Below are 22677 nucleotides of genomic sequence, written 5' to 3'. Positions count from 1 at the left end.
CTTCCATGAAGCAGTTGCTAATTAGAAATACATGTTTAATCTGGTAAATAGACAAACTGAAGCATGGAGAAAACTCTTAAGCTTATAATGCAACTTTACTGCTTGTTGCTAGGGTCTGTAACTGAAAATTATTTTTTTCTCCGTGATAGACTTATCATATGGTTGTAGCTTTACCATCAGAAGGAAGATGCAAGTGGTATTTATTTAGAAATGTGTACATCTGTATTTAAGTACGACCTTTCAAAGATGTCTATAAGGGAGGAATGTATTCAAATCTTGAAGAATTTCTGCCACCTGTCTTCTATCATGGGCAAAAGGATTATTTATTGAGTTTCATTCAGTGAGTTTTGACTGTCGTCTTGTTCCAGAATGTCCTGAGTTTTAGTATGTTATCACAGGAGAGTCAGTAAACTCTGTGGGCTTAGTTTGTCTATAAAATGCGATAATAAAATTAACTGTTGGTGCTTCACTGGATGATGTCATGAGTTATAATAAAATATAATTTTTCAGTGCTTTGTACCTTGTGCTATGAATTCTAGTAGGCTTCTTTTCCAGTTTCTTTTGAAGTCCTAGCTGTAAAAGTTAAAAGATTGTGTAGACTTGGCTGTAATACTTACTAGCTGTAATTTTTCTTCATAGTTTCTTCAGATAAACCAGTAATACAATGTTGTTTAACTGCGCTAGAGAATACGTCTCATCTTAATATGTAGTATATGAAGTTAGCATTCACATGTCTGTCGAGCATTCTGAACATCAAGGGGAAATTAAAAAATAGCACAACATCAACCTTATTTCACCTGTTGTTGCACATAATAGTTTCCTGACCTATTTAGGCAGCAAATGGCAATGAAATAACCAGCTACCTGTCTTTGCTTTTTCTGACTGTCTGCTGAAGGATACATGCCTAAATGTGAACAAATAGCTTGTCTTTATTCTAAAAGGTGAGTTGAGCCTAGCTAATGTTTGCAGACATTGCAATCACAGAATGAGCTCCAGTTTTAGAAGCATGACACAATTTGGATGGGAGGGGGTATTTTTGTTGTTTCTATATGGAGATATAGCAATCGGATGCTACTGAGTACATATTAGTTAGTGACAGTCTATTTTACGGATTTAAGCTCAAATCTTTACTTGATCTGTGACCTCTGACTCTGCCTCCATCCCCCCAACTATAATAAGTAACAGATTTCAAGTCTTACCAGCAGGGAGGCGCTTGTACAAGACCAAGTACAATTGCTGCAATGTCTGTGCACTGGTATCCTCATGAGAAGTTTGAATCTGTAACAACTCTAGTCTTCTAGTAAATTGTGAGAACACTTCAAAAGTGTTTAAGATTTCATGATCAACTGGAGTCATTCTAGAGGTATCTGTGTTTTGCAAACAAGGAAAGAGATTTCACAGTTCTTGAAAAGGCTGAACACTTTCCATTACATGAAGTGCCAGACTTGATGTAATCATAGGATCACTCAGATTGGAGGGTAGACCAGGAGGTCATCTGGTCCAGCCACTTGCTCAGGTCATGTTCAACACTGACCTGGATTTCCGAGGCCTTTGTCCACCCAAGTTGTGACTAGTGAGTTGAAAACCTGCCATCTTCAGCATGTTAATACTTCTACAGTTGCATATCTGCCTCTTTCTGTTGTATCATGGAACTGCTCGATCACATTGTCTGCTAAGGATCTTGCTAGTGATAGTTGTGTTTGCTGGATGCATGATAATGTAACACACTCATAATCTTTCCTGCATCCTTATCCTGCACATTTTGTCAGCATGGACTACGCATTTAGATTTTTCAATAGTTCTTGTTGTTAAATCTAGCTGGAGCATGTGTTATTGAAGTTTTCAGGAGAAGCCACACCGCAGAACTACTGAAGGTAATGGTTAAGCGCCAGAGTTGGAGTGTACTTCAGTATGAATTGCTTTTTTGACAGTACTAGTCTTCTCTGCAGAAGCAGTTAGTTTAGTTCAGTAACCATTTCATTCACACATGATGAAGATAAATCAATTCATTGAGAAATCAACTGGGAGTTAAGAAGTAGGAAAGCTGGTTTTCCTCCTCCTCACCTGCAAATAACTGTGAGTTGTGGGAGGATAATGTATACCACCTCTAAAATCTTGTAGGACATGGTAAAAAGAAACAATAAGTCTCGTTCTACTTACTACAGAAAACATTTCATTTGTTCAGTATGTCAGATTTAAATACATAATGTGTTTTAAGCTTTTCTTTACATGTGCAGCACGTCTAAAGTGAGTTCATTTATTTATTTAAAACAGTCCAAAATTCTGCTTCGTTTTGCCCCTTATGAGTCTGGATTACATACCAGAATATTACTGACTCTTTTTTTCTGCCAGTGGTTGACTAGGTGGTTGCATTCAGTGTGATGTTTTTGCAATGCTCACATGGCAACAATGCCATAGGCCTCCTTTCTCTGCAGTTTTCTTCAGCAGGGACTTCATCCAAAAACGTGAAATTGTGCAGAATGTAGCAGTCTGCTTATTAAGTATATGTTGCCACGGAATTACTTGTGTTTGTTCTGTCCAGCTACAGTAACATTTTCTGTATTTTTTTCAAGCTGAATTTAAAGCTCTGGTTTGAGTTACAAAGCAGTAAATTGCTGTGGATTTGCCTGCATTGCTCTTGGTTGCTCCTCTGTGCTATTATGCAACAGTGAGGTTAACAGATGTACTATTCTGCCCTCTTATGAAATGACCAGTGATAGGGGACATCTCAGCTGTGACTCTTACTCTTCTATTTGATCTGAATAAATATGTTTACCTGTAAGGAAAATCTCTTTTATTAGTGCTTTGAAAAAGATTACTGTTAAGAAGAATAAAGACATTTAAAACAGGAAAGCACACCATATAGTTTTTGAGGATTGAGATGGATTTTATTAAATATAGCCATCAATCAGTTCGTCTCTGCTTCACAATTTTCTGTTGGTTTAAAAAAGAAAATCTAGCTTGATAGAAACATTACTGTATACAATCAATTTATACTGTCATGTAGAGTGATACCGCTAAATAGACTGCTTTATGACAGGTGCATGTAAAACTACCTTTCTGTGTGATGTTTAGAATCATATAAACAAGAAGTGAATGAGAAACAAGTAGATCATCTCTTTGATCCCTTATCAGTTTTCAGTTTCTCTAAAAGATGGTGAAGGTCTGATAATACCAAAGAGGTCTCCATCTGGAGCTGGCTCTCTTTCCATCTAGCAGCGAAATCAATGCGAATTGTCTAAGTGCTATAAAATGAAGGCAAACCTAGAATGAAGTATATGTGTTCCTTTCAGATTACTTTTCTTGAGTTGTTCAGAGAGGCAAGAGTCCTTGCATCTTCAGTCTGGAAAGCAGGAATGACAAAAAAAAAGGTGGGAAAATGTCTGTAGAGAGACAATTATAATGCTGTAGTAATACTGTGATATGCAGATTACTTTAGCTTAGAAAAATTAATCAATGATATGATGGTTTACCTTTTAGTGTACAAGGTTGATAAACGCTTGGTTAAAATATGACCATTTCTGCTGTAGACTTTTTGCACTTGCTTTTAAATTGACTATGTATTGATGTGCTGACCTTATCCTGGCATTGATACAAATGTTGTAAACACACACATGAAATTCCTGAAGTTACAGTTTTATATTAATGAAAATACTATTGTACTGTGATACTATATCATAAAAGTTTTTCTTTTAAATGAAATATATGTTTTGACTACATCCATAGCTGGATAAACCCTGCCTCTTTAAAAGAAATCCCTTCCTAGGGCAACAAAATGTGCTTCCACATTACTCAGTGCATGTGAGCAGGTTAATGATTGGATGTCAAGCAATTTATAAATCAAAGCATTATTTAACTTGTATTTTCCTCCAAAAGATAAACTAAACCAATTTCATATAAAGGCAAGCTGTGGTATTTTAACTTGGAGTCAATATGCATTTTCTGGGTCATTTTCTTGTTTTGGTGTCAAAAGAGGATGCATTCCTATCTGTATTAGATTTGCCATACTTGTTATAGGTTTTATTACAGTTTTTTATGGTTAATATTAGCCCACTTAAATTGCATTAATTTTCTAACTCTGATATTTCAGAAGCAGATACAAGAAATGCCTTCATCAAGTAAAGCAAAATTTCATGGTCCTCATAAAAAGAGTGCCTGTGTTGTAACTGCTACTACATTAAATACTCAGTTCTTTGAGATTTAATACTAATTTTGACTGTGCTGTGGTTGCACGTGAACTCCCTAAATACGTAAAGGAAACAATTTCTCAGAGAACTAGTTCCAGTAGAGTTAAGTCAACGCCCATAGCTGGCATCAGATACAGTAAACTAAGTGCAGTTAACCAACAGAAGGATTAATAAATGTAATTTGTATGATCCATATAGTCATTTAACAATTGTCTTTTTTTCAAAATGTTTTTGAAGTAGATAGAAGACATTGCTGGAGCTATGATGGAGTGGACCTTTGCAATCAAAAGGCTAGGCACCCAGCCAGTTTGTAATTCAGTGAGACACACTACGTTATCTGTTTTGACAGTCTTCATGGTTAAATAGTCTGGCTCTTGTAATACCTGTGTTTATGAATAGAAATGAAGAAGTCAAATGGTCCCATCCTGACAGCAGAATAATACAGATGTTTTGTTGCGCCCAGAGCTTGCAAGTGCCTTTTCTCTTCAGTGGACTGGGAAGAACAAGGTAAACTGATGGCGTCAAGTGGAACTTGGAAAAATCTCTGGCACGTATTTTCCTTGAGGTTTCAGGGATACATGAAGAAATATGATGTATGTGAGCTCTGTGGTGAGGGCTGTGAAAATATATTGGGTTTTTGACCGAGAAAACCAGTTTATTTTAAAAGCAAAATGGCAGACTGAGCTTTTGCAAAGAGATGTGCTTAGAAGAGTGGCTGTCCAGTTAGCATGTTGTGTGGATATGGAGAATGGGACAGAAAGTAGTAGTCTTGGTTTCTGACTCCTATTTCTTGCTCCAGATAAAGTATTTTAGCAAATAGTTTTCACTGTGAAATCTAGACAAAGGGCTGGAACCTCAGTAGCCTCCAAAGACGTCTGTGGGCTCTCTCCCACACTAGCACAACTAAACAGAAGGGTGGACATCCAACCCTATGGCATTGTCAGTAATCTATGTCTTCTTAAAGACAGGAATTATTATTTATGCTCATTTGGGGTTGAAATGGGTGTAGAAGATGCATCCCTCAGCAAGTAACGTACATTGTCGCATAAAAGGTTGATACGAAGAATGTCTTTTCCCTCCACCATGTGTTACAGTAAGCAGTTCCCCCTTTGGATTCAATCTTGGGTGAGCACTGGTTTTACATAGGGAACTGACTGTAGTGACTTCAGCGCTGCATCTATCTGCCTTGCAGCAGAGAAGCGAGATCCCAAACATACTCCTTTCCTTACTACACACACTTCATTTTTTGCTTAAGTATCATTCCACTTTACAGTCTGCTTCTTGGAAATTGAGTGTTGTGTGAGAACTGTAATTTCCGCTTTGGGAGACAGGTGTTTAAAAACCCTGTGCAGTATCATGCCTGAACCTCCTGGTGGACCCAGGCCTAGTCCAAACCAAGCTTTCCAGAAGGTACATGGAACAATCCAATGTGGTGGTCCTCAGGCAGCATCCAGGTTGGACTTAGCTCTGCATCAACTATTTGGTTTTACTATTGTGACAGGGGGATTGAGGGGTCCAGACCCCTGCTCAAGCTGTGCCATGTGGAATTTGTAACGTGTCTATGTCAAGACTACTGGGTGACCCAAAGCCAAATGTTAAATTTGGCCTCGTCTTGCTATTAGTCAGAACTGAATATCTTGGGCCAGGCATGCCAACAGAGCTGCTCAGCAGTTCTGCTCCAGGTCTCTGGTGTGAAGTTTTGAGTTGTGTGGTCTGGACAGGAGAGGTCTTTGTTCTGTTGCAGTGGTGTTTGTGCCTTATGCCGCAATGGATGAGAGGCAGATTGTGAATAAATGGGCATGGCCCAAAACCCACTGACATGTATGAATGTTATCTGTGTAACCAGCATTTTTGTGTTGTGAGGAACAGGGCAGAATAGTGGAATGTACTTATTTACTAAGTATTTTGGGAAGAGAGTATGTATTTTGGAAGTCAGAATTATAGGTACCTTACATAAAAACTGGTAGCAATGCCCTTGATACTCTTGGGTAATGTTTTAAATCTGTGCGTGATTTCTTTGTGGCCAGCTTATGTGGTCGTAGGCTCTCATTTTCTTAAGAGACCATTCTGGTCTGTGTTATACACACACTGGTTCAAGTGTTAGCTAGAGAAAGTGACGTACTGCATGAAGTAACACTCTTGTGTTACTGTTGTCACTGTGGTGTCAGTGTGGCCAGTTTCTGTCCAGGTGGTGATAGAAGTCTCCGTCACAAGTGTCCTCATAACAGCATTTGCACCTGGTTTGGATCAGACTCCCCAAACTGTGGTTTGGTGAAGTCTTATCATCCAGCTGGCCTGTGGTCCCATGCCAACACTCTGGTGCATGAATGATGAGTTTCTAGTTCAAATTGCCTTAACTATGTGCGAAAAAAATGCCCTATCCAGTGATAAACATATCTGAATGGATAAGTAGTGTCAGTTCAGCAAGTACTTAATAGGTGCAAAGCTGGACCTGCCTGGGTTGTTCCCAGGGCTGCCGGGAGCTCCCCGCCTCCCCAGTCCGGTCACGCAGTCAGTTATGGTGTTAATGCAGACTGGAACTGCCTGGGGAGTTCTTCTGTCGATCCCTCCATCTTCTGGTGGAGCTGGGACTGCCTGGGGCGGGTTCCTGTAGCTATCAGTCAGTTATCTCATCTGGACAGAAACTGGCTGGGGAGTTCCCGGGACTGCCCAGGGAGTTCCTGTGGGTGACTCAGCACAGGGAGCACATGTGCTTGGGCACAGCCCTTCTCCCCAGCTGTACTGCAATTACAGCCATACCATTAATAAGGAGTGTGTGCGCACACCTACCTGTGGCATGGAGGCATTACTGTTTGAGTTCTAAGAGGTTTAGCAGAGGACATTTGACACTTAAGCACTTCTTGATGTAAGCTGCCCAGCTTGACCAGTAGGCTATGTCCCTTGGTAGGCATGGGTGCTGCTTTTTTGTTTTGATGTGCTGGTGTGCCGCATCTACAAGCTAGTGCTTGCAAAGTGCTTTTCCTGCCATGGAGAATCCAAAACACCATGCTCACTGTACTGCTCATCAGTAGTATGTTTTAGCAAAGGTTTCTTTTCTGGAGTCATCTGCTGCTTAACTGCTACAAGAGGTGTGAGCCTCCTGTCTCTTGGGAAGAAAGAAGAACTTATTATTGAATTTGTGGTGTTTACTGATAAAAAATATGTTGACTGTTTGTTGGTCAGTGTGCAATGGCCTGATGGAAAGCATCTAAATCTAATGAGTTTCAAACCTGTTGTAATACCAGGTAGTAGTAATAAAATCATTCCCCATAACATGTAGGGTGGTGTACATTTAAACTTTCCTCCAGTTAAGCTCTTTTGTAATTTTGCAAGTGAAATGAAAAGCAGTGAGAAAACCAGAAGTAAACAACATTTGGAAGATTAGTTTAGACACTCAAGAAACAGTTCAACATTGGTAAGAGTAAGAAATAGTGAGAGAGGTTTGAGCTGTGTTGCCTTTACAAGCATGTAAGGCAAGATGGGGCTTCATGCTGTTTTGTTTTTTTTTTCAGGCGGCTCTGTTCAAAGACAGTCTCCAGGTGGCAGATGGGATGGTTGTGCTGCTTCTACCCAGTGTCCTGTACTGTGAGAATGCTGGGAAACCAAGTGTGCACCACACTGAAATTGCTGCTCGTGGAACTTACTCATATAGAGCAGAACAAGTGATAGAAAAGTCAAAAATATTTATTCAGTGCTAGTGTTGCTCAAAATCAATATTTGCTGTTATGAACTGAGGTACAAGAACAGTGAAGGTGGGGATGGTATAATGGACAAGTTCTCCAAAGCTATTATGTTTAGGACCTTGTATCTCTAACTGGTTGGCACAAGTAGATCAGCTAGTCAGAATATCTAAGCATTGGAAAACTTTGAAAGACACAGTAGAGCAAACAAGGTCTTTTACAACTGTGATTAATAGGAGATCCATAAGAGGAAAGTATTTGGACTTACGCTACCAGTAGTCAGTAGTATGGCTGTGTTTGGAGGGTCCAAAGTGTGTGTTGTTTCTCTGAGAAAGCCAGGGTGTTTCTCTAGTGAGCAGTGGAAACAGTGATCACTGGAAGAGCGAGTGCGAGCACATGGAAAACAGCCTGATCTGGTGCCTGGAGAGCTGCCTGGGGACCGGGGCACCTGAGCTCATCCCCTGGGTCCCCTCCTGACTGTCTGACCTTGGCTGTCTCATTTCTCCCTGCCTCACTTTCACTGACAGATAATCAGAAGACAAATCCTTAATTTCATTTGAGTTTTGTTTACTGGAAAGACAGTGAAAGCAGGAAGGTGTTATCATCTGGGGTTGAAGTGCCACACACCTAGTGAACATTCAACCCACCTTACATTATTTAATTTAAATGCAGTGAGGTTTTTTCCCATGTTTTCTTTAGAGATGTAAGATAATGAGAACAATTTTGTTTCTCCGAAAATACAACTCTTTATAAACACACAGTGCCTTGCTTGAAATGTTATGTAAAAAATAGTATTGTTTATGAGGACAGTACAACATGTTAGATCACCTTTCATTGAACCATGTGCTTCCTTCCCTTGCCTTCCCTGGAGAATGGGAGAATTGCACAAATGAGACAATATTACTGAATAGCCTGCCTTGCTGAACTGGTGTGAGGAGTCATTCATTAATGCTTTCACAGTGCTCAGGAAACAGATTACACACTACTGCTGTAGTAGGGCAGCACTGAGGCTGCTGTGTCTCAGAAGACTGTAGTGCCTTTCTCATTTGCATTTCCAGCTCTGTCACCATGTTGCTGAGATACATCAGTCATGGCCTTTTCTAAACTCAGCAATTTAGAAGGCAGCTTTTGCCTTATTCATTGAAAAGAAATAAAAAAGCAAAACCAGTCATTCTAATTTTGAGAAGCTTCTGTGTAGTTTTGTTTTCAGATTTGATCTGTCAAAATTGCTTCCCTCTAGTGGTTTTCAAACTCTGCAAACGTTTTCATGTTTAGAAATAATGTGGAAGTTTCTGAGGTTTTAAGAAAGTGCTGTACTTAATAAAATGTAACTTAATTGGGGGGGTAACTAACTTATAAAGTGCTAGGGACTTTCCAGCCATCAGAAACCCTATCCCAGAGCTCAGTTTAGCACAGACAGCTGCAGAACAAGTCTTAGCTTCTTAGCTGGCTATCTCAAACATTGTCTAGAGAGCTGCCATTCCTGCCTGGTTGACTGCAAGGCCGCTGCTACAGAATGTACCAATCATGCAGAAATGTGTAAAATTAACATTTAAGCCAAAATAATGACATAACCTTCTGTGCAGTGTATAATCCTAATGAGATTAAGGTTTAGCAAAGAAAAACCATAAAAGATGTAACCTAATAAAATCACAATCTATTCTGAATAAACTGTATTATACATGTTTGCTGAATGGATTATATATGTTTAATGAAATTACACTGTCTTATAACCAGGATACAATAAGAAGTAATGGCAGCTTTTCTGTACACAGTACAAGAGACTAAGGAAGAAAACGGGAATTATTAGAGAATGAGTTTAGTCAAAACAATTTAAAATCAACAAGATGAATATAAAAATAGAATAATAATTCCTTAAATACTGCAACGAGCTTAGTGCTTCTTTGAGTGTGTTAGCTGAGATCAAAGTAAGATACCCAGGCATCTATCCAGAAAATACCTGTAGTTTTTAGAGGAAGAAGGGAGACTGGGTTGACAATGGTGTTGGGGAGGAATGACACAGCTAAAAAAGTGCAGAAGATTGGAGAAAATTTAACCCTTTCTCAGCATCTGGTCAAATTTTTGTTCGTGCTGCTACAGTGTATTCTGTGTTTGTCCATTGCTGTTCTTCATCCAATATGTGGTAGTGGATTCCATGCTGTTAGCACTTCTGAGCCAGATGGCATCTACTCTGTCATGCTGAGATCATGTTGGAAATGTCATCTATGCAACACAGCTGAGATATAGTAGCACTTTAAAATGAATTTCCCAATTGTTGTCCACTACAGCATATTTTTTGGTGAGGGTATTTTACCCATGTAAAAAGAATGATTAAATATACTTTTTTTGCCTTTAAAAATTAAAGCATTTCCAAATATTTTTGATGGTTTATCCAGTTTCAGTCTAGCTTGTTGTAGTAAGGAATAACATATTCATATAGAAGTACTAAAAATATTAAGAAAACTGCTTTTAAAACAATGTTAGCACAACAGCATTACCTCTTCAAGAACTGTGCTGCATATGTTTGCAAACCATTACAAGGTACTCAAGACTATTTTTAAGACAGAATGGTCTAAAACTGTATCTCTCCAGTAAGTGTAATACAGTAAGGAGTTTTCCTGGGTTAAGTGGAGGGAAGATGGAAAGAGGTGTAAGCAGTATGGTTATATTATTTATCAGATTTCTTTTAATTTTGTGTGCTGAAAACTGTGAGTCATAATAGACGCCAAAAGGCAGTGCCATAACCCCTCCTCCACACACGCACGCACATTTTAGGGGGTCATCTCTGTTTCGGTTTTCTGATTTCTTAATTGAATTGCTTAGTTTACACAAAAGTTGCTTTTCTGTCTGTCCAGACAGGAACATATCTTGTGTTCTGACAGGCAGAATTTTAAAATGCATCTCTACCCTCAGAAAAAAAAGTCTCATGTGCTTGCACAGCTTTGTCCCCTTTCCACAGCTCCATCATAGGTGCTTGAGGACTTGCACTTAAACAATATAGTACCTATAAAAACTAGACCCAGCTGTCAAATGGGTTTCTTTTCCATGCATAATAATTCCGTAGTAGACTTTATTCTTTTTTTTGTATTGGGTAAAATTTAATCAGTTTAAAACCCTGTCCTTGGTTACATTTGGACTATACTGATGGGCTTCAAAGAAAAAGACTACAGGAGATTATGGAGAACGTAAAGGATGATCTTGTGAGGAGTTCCTGAACTTACATTATATGGTAAGGGATTAGACATGTTTTATAAGCTGATTCATGTCACATGACTAAGTTGTGAAAATGAAGTGAAATTTCCTCGTAAGGGCTGGTCTTCATGTGTGACACCGTGATTACAGGAGCCTTCCCACCACTGAAGGCTGTGGCAGGAGACATGAGTCATTGTTTCGGATGAGGGCAGTGCCAGATATTTGTAAGGCTGTCCATCTATGCACTTACCGAACTTTGAATGGCTCTTCTGATAGAAATAAACGTCAGGTTTTACTAGTGGAGTTTAAGTTCCAATTTGTGTAAGTGAAAGAGAAAGGAGGAATTGGAGAAATATATCTTTCAATATTACTAACCAACAAAACACAAAGTAGATGTCATTTGCATTAAGCATTCCTTTGGCTTATTCTGGTTTTGTTCCCTTGTCCTTTTCTTTTCTCCTCGGTGCTGTGGATGTTATATGAAGTCTGACTGCATACCCCAACTTATTGTCAGTCGAGGTGTCTCCTGGGGTGATGCTGCTCTTTTACATCTGGTCTTTAAAATACAAGTCTTCTTCCCTATTCCTTGCACAAAAGTAATGATTCTGAGTAGCACACAGTACATTTTCATGGTGTTTGCACTTCGACTTCAATTGTAGATCTAGTGATTAGATGTATTACCCTTGCATGTGTTTTAGTACTTAAAATGCTGTTGCTTCTTGCTTTTCTTTCTTTGTTTTTCTCATTTGTCTGTAGACACAGAGATTTGCCGTTTCCTGACTGAAGTCGGTAGCTTCTCTGATACAAAGATTTAGCACTTGATGGCGTGTTGTCCAGCTTCTGTTTGCTGTTATAAGTAACAAAGATACAGTGAGGGAGGGAGATGTGTCAAGAGTAAAAGCAATGTGGTTGTCAGTAATACTGGGATGGTGATGGACAAGAAGAATCAGTAGCTTCATGCAGCCAAGAGTAGTAGCAGATTTAATAAACAGCTACAGCCCATAACTTCATTCTGGAAACACAGTGTGTTTTCTGTCAATAATACCTTGTTATTCTCGATTTAAGCTGGACTTGCTCTGTGTATTGCAGCTATAGAAAACTGAGCTGTTCCCAGGATGCAGGCTGTCCACACATGCCTGTGTACAGCCCAGTATTCAACAACCCAAGGCAAGCATGGTCCCAAAACAGAGTCCAATCAGTCGTGTTTGCACTGGGCAAAGACTTGAAAATCTGACTTGAATTACTTCAGAGTTTCTTAAAATAACAGTCATCTTAATTGCTGAAGCATACTACATTTGTACATGAAATAATCATGCCTAGACACTGGAGGAATGAAAGCAAAAGTGACTTAGATTGAGAAGGAGTAGTAACAGATACTCTAAGGTTATAAATCATATTCCTGTGTTTGAAAAGGAAAACCAGAGCATGTTCTGCATATGGCAGATTGTAAAATCAAAAATATATGAGAAATGGCAAAGATTAGCAATTTGATTTTGCACACTGGTGGAGTTAAACTTTCATCTTTGTCTGGAAAGCCATGGGTTGTCTGAAGTGTGAGTGTTGCTTTGAGGGCTCTAGTTATGTCTCCCCTGACCCATGGGCTGGTGGCCTGTCACCAGGGAGGTGTCTGGGGCTGCCCCACTGCCCCTGTCTGGGGTTGGAGTGGCCCCAGGTTGCCCCTTGCCTCTCACAGCCCCCAGTCATCAGCCAGGCCTTCCTGACACACTAATGTGAATTAGTCTTTCTATAATACACGTTATATTTGCAGACTCCTAAGTCTCTTTGTTAAATGTAGTCTTCCCTTTGAACAGTGAAGCTTACCTGGTGAGGTACAGGTGCCCAATATATGCAGGTGTTCGCATACACACATGCATTTCATGCAAAAACAAGGCATTGTGGAATGTTTAAAAGTTACTTCATTTTCCATGCTCTTTTAATGCTTTCTGATTTTGTATTACTCCCATGTTTTGCTCTGACAGTTCTGTCTGTTTACCAGCCTACTCAGATGCCATGTTTTATATAGAGGTACATGAGCTAGTTTGTAAGTGCTGTTAATCTCAAAAATGATAACTTGAGGACAGTTACAAAGGTAGATAGAGGAAAAAATAACCATCAATAATAGTAGTGCTTGCACAGACTTTTCCCGTTCTTCTGCCCTGAGCTCTAAGGAATGCTTCTGATCATGAGAGTGAACTTGAAGGAGCATGCATCCACAGGCAATGAAATGCTAGATTCAGTGAATTTAATGGGAATTTTCTGCCTTGGTGAGAGTAGTGACAAAATTTCCACTGACCTCAGTTGCGCAGAGATTTTATCTGTGCTGTGGAGCCCCATGACACAGGGGATAAGGGAGTCTCTGTGCCCTGAAGAAAGCTTTATGAGGAAATGTATTTTCTGGCTGACTCTAACAAGTCAAGTTAGGGGGAGTACATGGAGGCCATGAGCTGCTATCCTGCAGTGAGCACCTCGTGGAAAAACTGTCAGAATGAAGCAAGTCTTATTTTTTTTGTAGGAGACAGATGTGTACAGTTAGTTTACCTTTTTTTTTCCTAACTGTTCATAAGGAACAATAAAAACTATTTTTCTGATATATAATCTGAGTAGATCTCATTGTTTCAGGAGGTGTCTGGGCTGCTTCATTTCATCTTCTGTTCATTTTCTCTTGTGGCAACTTAACAAGTATTTTCCTCCTCAGAGTTTTATATTACTAGCATACCTGTAGATGCCCATTTCAATTACTTGTCATTATGTTATCACAGCTTAAGGGTACTGTAGTATCTACTACAGTAGCAGCAGCTCCTCCAGGTTTCAATGGAGAAAATGGGGTCAGTGCTAAGATAGCATTTTTTACCTGTTTTAATGTTTTTCTTGTTTATGCATACTCTGATTACAAGCTTCTGTCTTTATTACTGTTACATGGTATAAGGAAGGTGTGTCTGTTCTCTGTCAAATTTATATTTGTCATTTTCTAAATCACTGTTTTCCTTCAAATTCTAGTTAGAGGCAAAATTGGAAGATATTTCCTCTGAAGTACTGTTACTGCTTACATTTTGAAGGAAAAAAAAAGAGTCAACCGTGTAACATCTTGGAAATGTTTCATGTATAGATTCACCACCTGCAGATTTTCAAAACAAGGTCCGTGGTTTGAAAATGTGATCCTAAATCTGAGATAACACCAGGGCGCTTTAGAGAATATTGTTTAGAGGGAGTTTCTACTCCCTTGCTGTGAACTTTGTGCATCTGCTAGGCAGCACTGACACTGAGGACCATGGACTTTTAAAAGTTCATTTAATACCACAAACCACTAGTAGTTTTATGCTATGCTTTTCCTATGACAGACCCACAAAGATAATAAGTTGTTACTGATTTCAGCTGTTCAGTTTATGCTGCTGAGACTTGTACAGCTCTGGAGGTCCTCAGTCTGATCCCAAATGTTGATAGGTGTCAGAAGAGTTTTCTTACACATTTTAGAAAGTAAAGGAACTACTAGAACGAATGTATGTACATTATTTGTATGAATAAGCTGAAACTGTTCTTCCCTGAACACTGTATGATTTTATTCATTGGTTCTGAATGTTCTCGATAAATATGTAAGTTTCTCTTTCCTGTATGTATTTTTGTTTGTTAATCTTTTTGTAGAATAGTTTACTTCATACCTACTCTCTAAAATTGTTGCATACTTACTTTCCCTTTAGGAGTCTTCAGTTATTCCCGATGATATCATATTTTCCCTTGAAGTGTGTTCATAACAGGATAATGGGGAGAGAAGCAATTCTGCTTGTGATTGATTAGTGGATGTACAATCTCAATTCCCTTAGAAAGCGGGTGTGTGATTGTTTGAGGCTGTGTTTCTCTGGAGAGAGCCCATTTCAGGGAATCATAGTTAGAGCTGCAAACAATCCATTAGTCACTCATCCAAGCCCTGCCAGCGTAATACTGTTCCCTGCAGTACGTTATTAAATGTTTTGTCCAATGTTGCTTTGAGTGACTCAAACCATGAGGCTTCCACCACTTCCTCTGAGAAACCATTTCATGGTTTGACAGTGCTCACTGTTAGGAAATATTTCCTGGTACTCAGCCTAAACTTTTTAACACCCAGATTGATCTCATTACTGTTAGGTATACTTTTTCCAGTCCTGTCTCCAATCTTTCCTTCTTTGGCATTCACACTCTTGAGCGAATAGTGGATGGTATCGTATCTCCTCTGAAGTCAAGCAAATGCATAATTAGTTCTTCTAGTCCTTCTCTCCAAACAGGCCATCTGTTTGGTGAAAAACAGAACTGAGTATGGGAAGATTGTTTCAAATAAGTAATATGAAAAAGTGCTTTAGGAGCTTGTGTGGTTATGTAGCTCCAAAGAGCCCCAACTTTTATGTAAAATGTTTTTCAGAAGTTATGTAGAAGATGGTAACTTTTCCAGGCAGTCATTTGAAGGAGCAGTACCTTTTTTCTAGCACAATATATAGCTCTAGCACTAGTAGTCTGTCACATTTCTTGGCTTCAGGGAATGTTTTGTAATGTTGCTTCATCTATTTATTAAGCAAATTATATGTAGCTACAGCCTGGAGAGGGGAAAGGAATAGCAGAAGAATTGCAGGCAGATCCAGGGGCCATTTGAATGTCTGTCGTTCACAGATTTACAGACAGAATTTACAAGTGTTTGGGTCATATAAGGATTGTTGAGGAAGGAAATATACTTTAATCCATCCAGCCATTACATATCTCTGGATTTCTTTCTAGTAGCCAACATCTGCTTGGCCCTTCCTGCCTGCCTGCCTTCCAATCAGCGTCCCCTAGCCTAAGGTGTTTTTTTACATTACTTATTATAGTGCAAATGCTGCAAAGATGTAGTATGTATTTTAAGCATATGTTTATGTTTTTTGCTGAATCACTGGGCAATTTGGGAACCAAGCCTTTGTTAATTTTTTTACCTGAGATTACCTGATGTGTGTGGGTTTGTGACCTGGGCTTCCAGCTCAGGGAGTAAACAAGCTGCATGTGCTTTCTCTGAACGGTGCTAGCAGGGACACGCAGGTCCGCAGGCAAGAGCGTTCCCAAACTAGCTTATTATAATTCTACTAAGCTACTTAAGGAAGAAAAATGCAGTGATCAAACTAAGATCAAGTGAAGCTGAACCAAACCAGCGTGTTCACGTGATTACCAATTTAATACAACAGATAATCTTACAATACTGCACACGAATCCGTAAACACATGAAGGAAAAGGCAGGTGAACGACAGTCTGCCATCATGGAAAAAAAGCTTTAATAACTCCTGCAGGTTGCTTCTTCTGTAGCTCGCTACCTGAGATGAAGTAGTGGAAGATCTGCCAGATCCCAGGCCATGTGCTACATCTCTCAGGAAGACTTAAGCACCTTCTTCACCTGACTGTCTGGGGCAGGCATGGTCTTAAGGTGCTGCTGCTGGCACAACAGAGAGAACTGCTTGTCCACCTCAGGGACGAATGCTATGGCTCTGAGGCTGAATTTTATGGATTGAAGCAGGAAGGGGGGAGGCTGCAGTTCAGTCCTTGGAGGTGGCAAGTGTTTGAGGTATGACTGGGACCTCTGAACAGTCCTTCCACTCATGTTGATTCCCCTGATACGTGAGAAGCAAGGTGTATGCAGGGCTTTCAGAGTAGAAGCACAAGCAGCTTGTATGTGAACAAACTGTACCTATATTTAAGGGGCTGATCTTTTTTCCACTTCCTATGTCAATTCCGTGGCAATATCCCTCACAGATGCCTGTGACCAACCCACTCTCTGCTGAAGATCTGATCTTCTATGTATTCAAGAGTGTGTTCCCCTCCCATGCAGGTTATCCAGGCTGTCTTCTTTGGGATCTGTGTCTTGACCGACCTGTCCAGTCTTCTCACCAAAGGAAATGACAGTCAAGAGCAAGAGAGGCAGCTGAAAAAGCTCATTTCCCTCCGTGACTGGGTGATGGCTGTTCTAGCTTTCCCTGTTGGAGTGGTAAGTACTGTGTTAATCTGCACATCTTTACAAACTGGGTGAGTGTTGTTATTTACTGGTTGTTTCCTGTTCCCACCTCTACATAAAAGACTCTGCAGAAAGAGAAAAATGGTAGAGATTATTTTACTACTCTCTTGTTTATCACAGGTGTAGAGGGAGTGCTGGTGTTGCTGAAATTATTTTTGGTTCGTTAGAAAAAAAAATATTTTACAATAGGAACTTGATTGTACAAGTTATTTCAAATGTGAATTGTTCCAGCAGCATCTTGAGTGGCAATCTGGACTTTTTCTGCACCGTGTGTTTCAATAGTAGTGAAAGTGCTGGCTGTGGGATGTTTTGCACCATAATGACCTGACTGGAATTCAGGCCTTAAGCCATTTTGTCATGGGCAAAAAGGGAAGCAAAAGTCCAGGTTGCTCCTTGTTAATCCCATGGGGGATTCAGAGCTGACAGAAGAAATGGGGTAGGAAAAAAGGGGGTTGTCAGTAATGTAAAAAAGCACACAGAAGGTATGGAAAATTGTGTGGTTTACATGTCTCTTTCAAAAGAAATCTCTTCTTTGGATCAGGTGCTGCTCCACTGGGACATTACACATCACTTTCATTGGCAAAAGGTGCTGACTGTCTCCAGGTGTCTCACACCACATACTGAAAGCAGCTGAAAATCCAGAATTTCATGGGCTTTTACATGGAAGTGTGATCTCTGTCAGTCTAGTTCTAAGTTTAGGTTACATTAAAAAAATGTGTGAAACTTTAATGAAAGTATTGCTTTTATTGTAATTCAAGATCAACCTTCAATTCTATATTTTATGTCTGTGTACAATAGATCTAAATAAATTCACTAGAAGGAATTATTTTTTCATGGTAGAACTACTAGAAAACAGTATGAGGTCTCAAAAGTTGTAGTTTCACAAAAGCTGATCACTTACCATCAATTAACAGCAGTTAACACAACATATCAATCTGTTGTTTATAACTGATGTATTCAGAGGTGCTTCATTAAAATGTGATTTCACTATTTGTGTGGGATTTCACAATACATGAAGAAATACAGAATGCTTTCGCAAAGTTAGAAGATGCAAAACACATATGAAACACCGTGCAGGTATTTTTTTCATAAAAACCCAGCTATTTGCCTTCCCTTGCTGTACTTGCTGGTCTGCCTTGTGGGAGCTGCCACAATTCATGTTGGGGTAACAGGTTGCAATTCTCCAGCCGTGGTAGAAGTAACTGCGTCGACTAATACAGCTATTAAAAATGTGTGAATAAACAGACTTGCGAATATATATTTTATGGGTGCAGACATATATATGTTACATTTGTATTTTAAGGGTGATTGGGAATTAGAAGCAGTTGTGAATGTGATTTGCAACAGGTGCTTTTCCTGCTGTGTTGATAGTAGAAGTGAAGGAGAATATAATAATCTTATTTGCCTTTATTTAAACATTCTAAGTGTCTTTGTCAATCTAGAAGTGTAAGCCTTTACGTGCATCAAAGCACACCTTCCTTGGCTCTCTCCTGCCACTCAGGATTCAGCAATTCTCTCCTGCCGTTGTTTTAGCTCCATTGCTGTTGTCTGTGTGCGCCTCCACCCCTGCAACATTCATGACCTTCAAACTTTTCAAGATCTTAGAGAACTTCAGCTTTGCTTTATCTTGGCAATTCTGCACATTTCTTTCAGGCGTTGTTTCTCTTGCCACCAGTAAGCGAGGAATCCCAGCTGGCCTGCAGAAGTATTGTGGCAGCGTTTTCAAGTTAGTTCCCAAGGGACGTGTTGCATACCTAGAGCTAGCTGCTTTCCCAAGGGCTTCATACAAAAACAACCTCTCTCTTAAAAATATATATATGCTCATTGGACAGATGCTCTCCATTTCCTAAAGTGTCCTTTCTGTGGGAAGGGGAAGCAGCCAGTTACCACATATTATGTCATGTCACTTCTTGCAAAGAAATTCTAAAAAGGTTGTTTTCATTGTTGTTTCTTCTGGCTACCGGGAGACAAACAGCAGCACTTTGTAACTTAACACTGGTCTCAGCTCCTTCCTGAAACCTGAGCCTCTCTAGCAGCGGCCACCTCACTGCAGCTGCCACTTGCCAAAGCCTTGGCCAGTGTCTGAGGGACTGCCAGCCACTGGGGCTCTTCTTCCCTGGGATTACAGGTAGGGAATGTTCCGTGCCTGAAAGTAGCAAATGTCTAACGCTGACATTGTTCTCTAAAGAACTACTTCTGTGTAAGAAAATACCCGGTGAAATTTTGATATGTTAGAAGGAAGGTATTAAATGCCAGAGTGTCTGCAGAAAAGAAAAGTTAAAGTTCCCTTGTTTCCCATATTCTCTCAACAACTTCCTTGCTAAAAAAAAAAAAAAACACCAAACCACAAAGGAAAGTCAAATGCAGATTTACCTTCTTTGAGACTCACCCACCTAGCTAGCTCTCCATGGAGCTTCTCAGTGCTTTCCAGTAGCAACACAGGGCAAGCTTCTCATATCAAAATTGGATGGATGTGAATAAAATCCTTGTTGGACTTCTAATGTAACAACAGTGGTCATGCTTAAGAACTTGTCAGTTACCTTAACATCTCAATTATTTTTATTCCTCCGTGTTTTACACAGGCCATGTTTAGGGAATAATGCAAATACTAGGGGAACATTTTAAAACCTAGTAACTGTAGTTTTTCAAGGGCAATTCAGCGCAATTTTTTCCATGTTTCCTGCTTACTGAAGCTCTTGAGATGACTTGTTCTGAAAAACAGATGAGAAAAGAGGTTTCCACTCCCAAGTCAAACAATGATGTGTGAAAAAAAATGTAACAAAATAAAGTATTTCACTTTTTGTACTTCCTAAAAAAGTATTATATATAAACCACCTGGGAAGTCTGACCACCAGCTTCCTCCAACCTTCCAAAGGAGGAGAAAGAACCAGGGCATATGATCTCCTCGGGTGGCTTTGCAACAAATCAAATCTTGCAAAATCTTTGCAGCAAATCACATGTCTCCAGTGTTGTGTTATGCCTTGTGCATCTTCAGAGGCTCAGATAAAACTGAATTGCCAACCTACTGTTTTGCTTAGGAGCGTCAATAAATAAATATTAGTTTCTTTAAAGGACATAATTACAACTGTTTACCTATTGTTTTTTTATATGACTCTTAAGAGAATGAAGTCAGAAATCAACAAACTGATTTTCTATGTAGTAAAGCATTATTCCTTGAAAAGTCTGTGGGCAGGACTTCCTCACCCTTTTTCAGTTCATTATAAACCTGGAGTACTATTCAGATGCCTAAGAGATCAGGAAGCATCCAGTAAAGAAAAATACTTGCACAGATAATTCAGAAGTTCATTGTAAATTCTCATCTATACTGGCTGCAGTATAATTTACACTGCTAGAAAAGAGTGAGACATGCTTAAAAGTCAAAGACTACACCAGTGTTTTAGACTATACTGACTATTTTCTGCTTCTTTGACATAAATCATGAAGCTGATGAGTTTCTGAGGTTAATTAGTGTTTTGTGTAGACTGTGTATAGTTTTATCAATATGTTTATTGTGATTTGTATCAAACAAGATGAAGAAGAGATAAAACAGGCATTTCTAGTTAAGACTATGTTTAGTAGAAATAGGAAGGAGAAAGAAAATTGATATTGTTTTAGTTATTGCTGAGCAGGGCTTATGAAGAGTCAAGGCCTTTTTTCCTTCTCACACCACTCCGTGAGTGAGGAGGTTCGGGGTGCACAGAAAGTTGGGAGGGGACAGAGCTGGGACAGCTGACCGCAACTGGCCAAAGGGATATTCCACACCAAATGATGTCGTGCTCAGCATATGAAGGTGGGAGAAGAAGGAAGGGGAAGGACGTATGGAGTGATGACATTTGTCTTCCCAGGTAACAGTTACACATGATGGAGCCCAGCTTGCCTGGAGGTGCTGAACACCTGCCTGCCCATGGGCAGGAGTGAATGTATCCCTTGTTTTGCTTTGCTTGTGTGCATGGCTTTTGCTTTATCTATTAAACTGTCTTTATCATAACCTGTGTGTCTTCTCACTTTTACTCTTCTGATTCTCTCCCCCGTCTCACCAGGGAGAAGTGAGGGAGCGATTGGGTGGTGCTTAGTTTCCAGCTTAAACTATGGTGTTATCCCAAGAAAAGATGTACAGGCATCTCCTGTTCCCACTTACCTTGTCATTTGACCAGACCACAAAATGCCTTTATTTCCATAACTGACTTAATCATACCAAAATCTCTCTGTTCTAGATTTTGCCCGCATCTGTGGTGGCTGGTTATGGGAACATGAGTGAGCAGTGATGTGATTGCCTCCTGAGCTCGATTCTCCAAGGGGAGTCTTCCCTGATTTTCAGCTCCCACTCCCTGTGATTAAGAAATCGCTGGCCCTTTTCAAATTAATTTGGTGTGATGCTGTGCTAGCACTAGATCCCACCTAAAGCCAGTACCGTGCCAATTTGTGCCTTAATGACACTTCTGTATGTAATACCTTTAACCCTCCAAGAGGCTCATAAACAGTATATTTATACTCACAGTCATCCACAAATATCTTGGGAGATAGCCAGAAAGCTTACCTTTAACTGTACTTAGAAGAAATTTTGTTGAGGTCAAAGGGTTGGGGTTTTTTAGTTTGTTGTGAGGACATCCAGGAAATGAGTGAACTGAACTGTGCAGCCCAGCCAAAAACAAAAACATGTAGTGCAGGAAAATAATGTTCCACTGGGCTCATTCTTCGTTTGCATAACATTTCTTGGTTGGGCTCACGCAAAACAGCAAATTATGCAGTTCTTTTCACTGGCTTTCCTCTCTTAGTTTCTCTTTGCTTCCATTTGTGGTGTTTTGATAAAGCTGCTTGTTTTCCCTTTTGAATCACCAACTGTCTCCCAACTTGTCGTTTAAGATTTTTCCCTTGGCAGTGCCACATGCCCTTCTCATGTCCTGTGAAGATTCAGAGACAGAGGACAAAAGCTCAAGGAATAACTCCTGAAGTGGGAAAACAGAGTTTAGTTTTCAGCCTTATTTTTGTTTCTACTGCTGTGTATTGTTTAGCAGTCCTTCAGATGCCTACGAGAAGTGAGCCACTACATATTTTCAAACCATTTCCAAAGTCTGCTTGCAAATTTGAGGTTCCCTTTGGTCTGTAATGACCCTAGATAAGTAGCAAATGTCCTTTTATATGTTACTTAAGCTTATGTTGTTTAACCAAGTAAGCACTGTCTTCAGAAAGTTGACAATTTTAGGAGGCACCTATGCAAAGGTGTGAAAGCACTTGTTGGAGCCTGTTTTCTTCCTTGAATTCCACGCCTCGAGTTTGTCTAAAGAAGAAATGGAAGGGTGACATTTGTGCTATTTTACCTTAGGAACAAAAGAAAATAAATATATTGGGCTCCCTGAAAGGTGTCTGCTGCATCTAAACAGCCTGTACAGCCTCGCGTGCGTGGGTAGAACCGTCAGTGTCTCCACAAGAGTGGTGAATTGTGCCACAAGGCAGGCAGCATAAGAGCTGCAATTCTGATTGAGTCTCACATAGACAGGGTTAAGAAGCAGCTCATTGAATCATGGTCTGGCACTGCATGACCATGTGTGATCTTGGCAGAGCCCAGCCCAAATAAAAGTCTACCAGTACCAAAGTGTAAACGTAGGAGAGGTGATTTAAA

General features: G+C 39.8%; 1 protein-coding gene across 2 annotated transcripts in view; it reads left to right on the top strand.

Moving 5' to 3' along the window:
* The window catches only part of AIG1 (androgen induced 1), a 122867-nt gene that overhangs the window by 20264 nt on the left and 79926 nt on the right, over positions 1–22677 (top strand). The window contains exons 2-3 of one of the 2 annotated variants that reach the window (XM_071806468.1): positions 16875–17030; positions 17599–21045. In XM_071806468.1, coding sequence (XP_071662569.1) covers positions 16875–17030; positions 17599–17691 — 249 coding nt within the window. In that variant the 3' untranslated portion in view covers positions 17692–21045. Of the gene's footprint in view, positions 1–16874; positions 17031–17598; positions 21046–22677 lie in introns of those variants that run through there. The other variant, XM_065834175.2, reaches the window with a different exon arrangement.

Source organism: Patagioenas fasciata, chromosome 3 (assembly GCF_037038585.1).
Source record: "Patagioenas fasciata isolate bPatFas1 chromosome 3, bPatFas1.hap1, whole genome shotgun sequence".
NCBI lineage: Eukaryota > Metazoa > Chordata > Aves > Columbiformes > Columbidae > Patagioenas > Patagioenas fasciata.
Note: the sequence above shows the minus strand (reverse complement) of the source record. Positions and strands in the feature narration are given on the sequence as shown.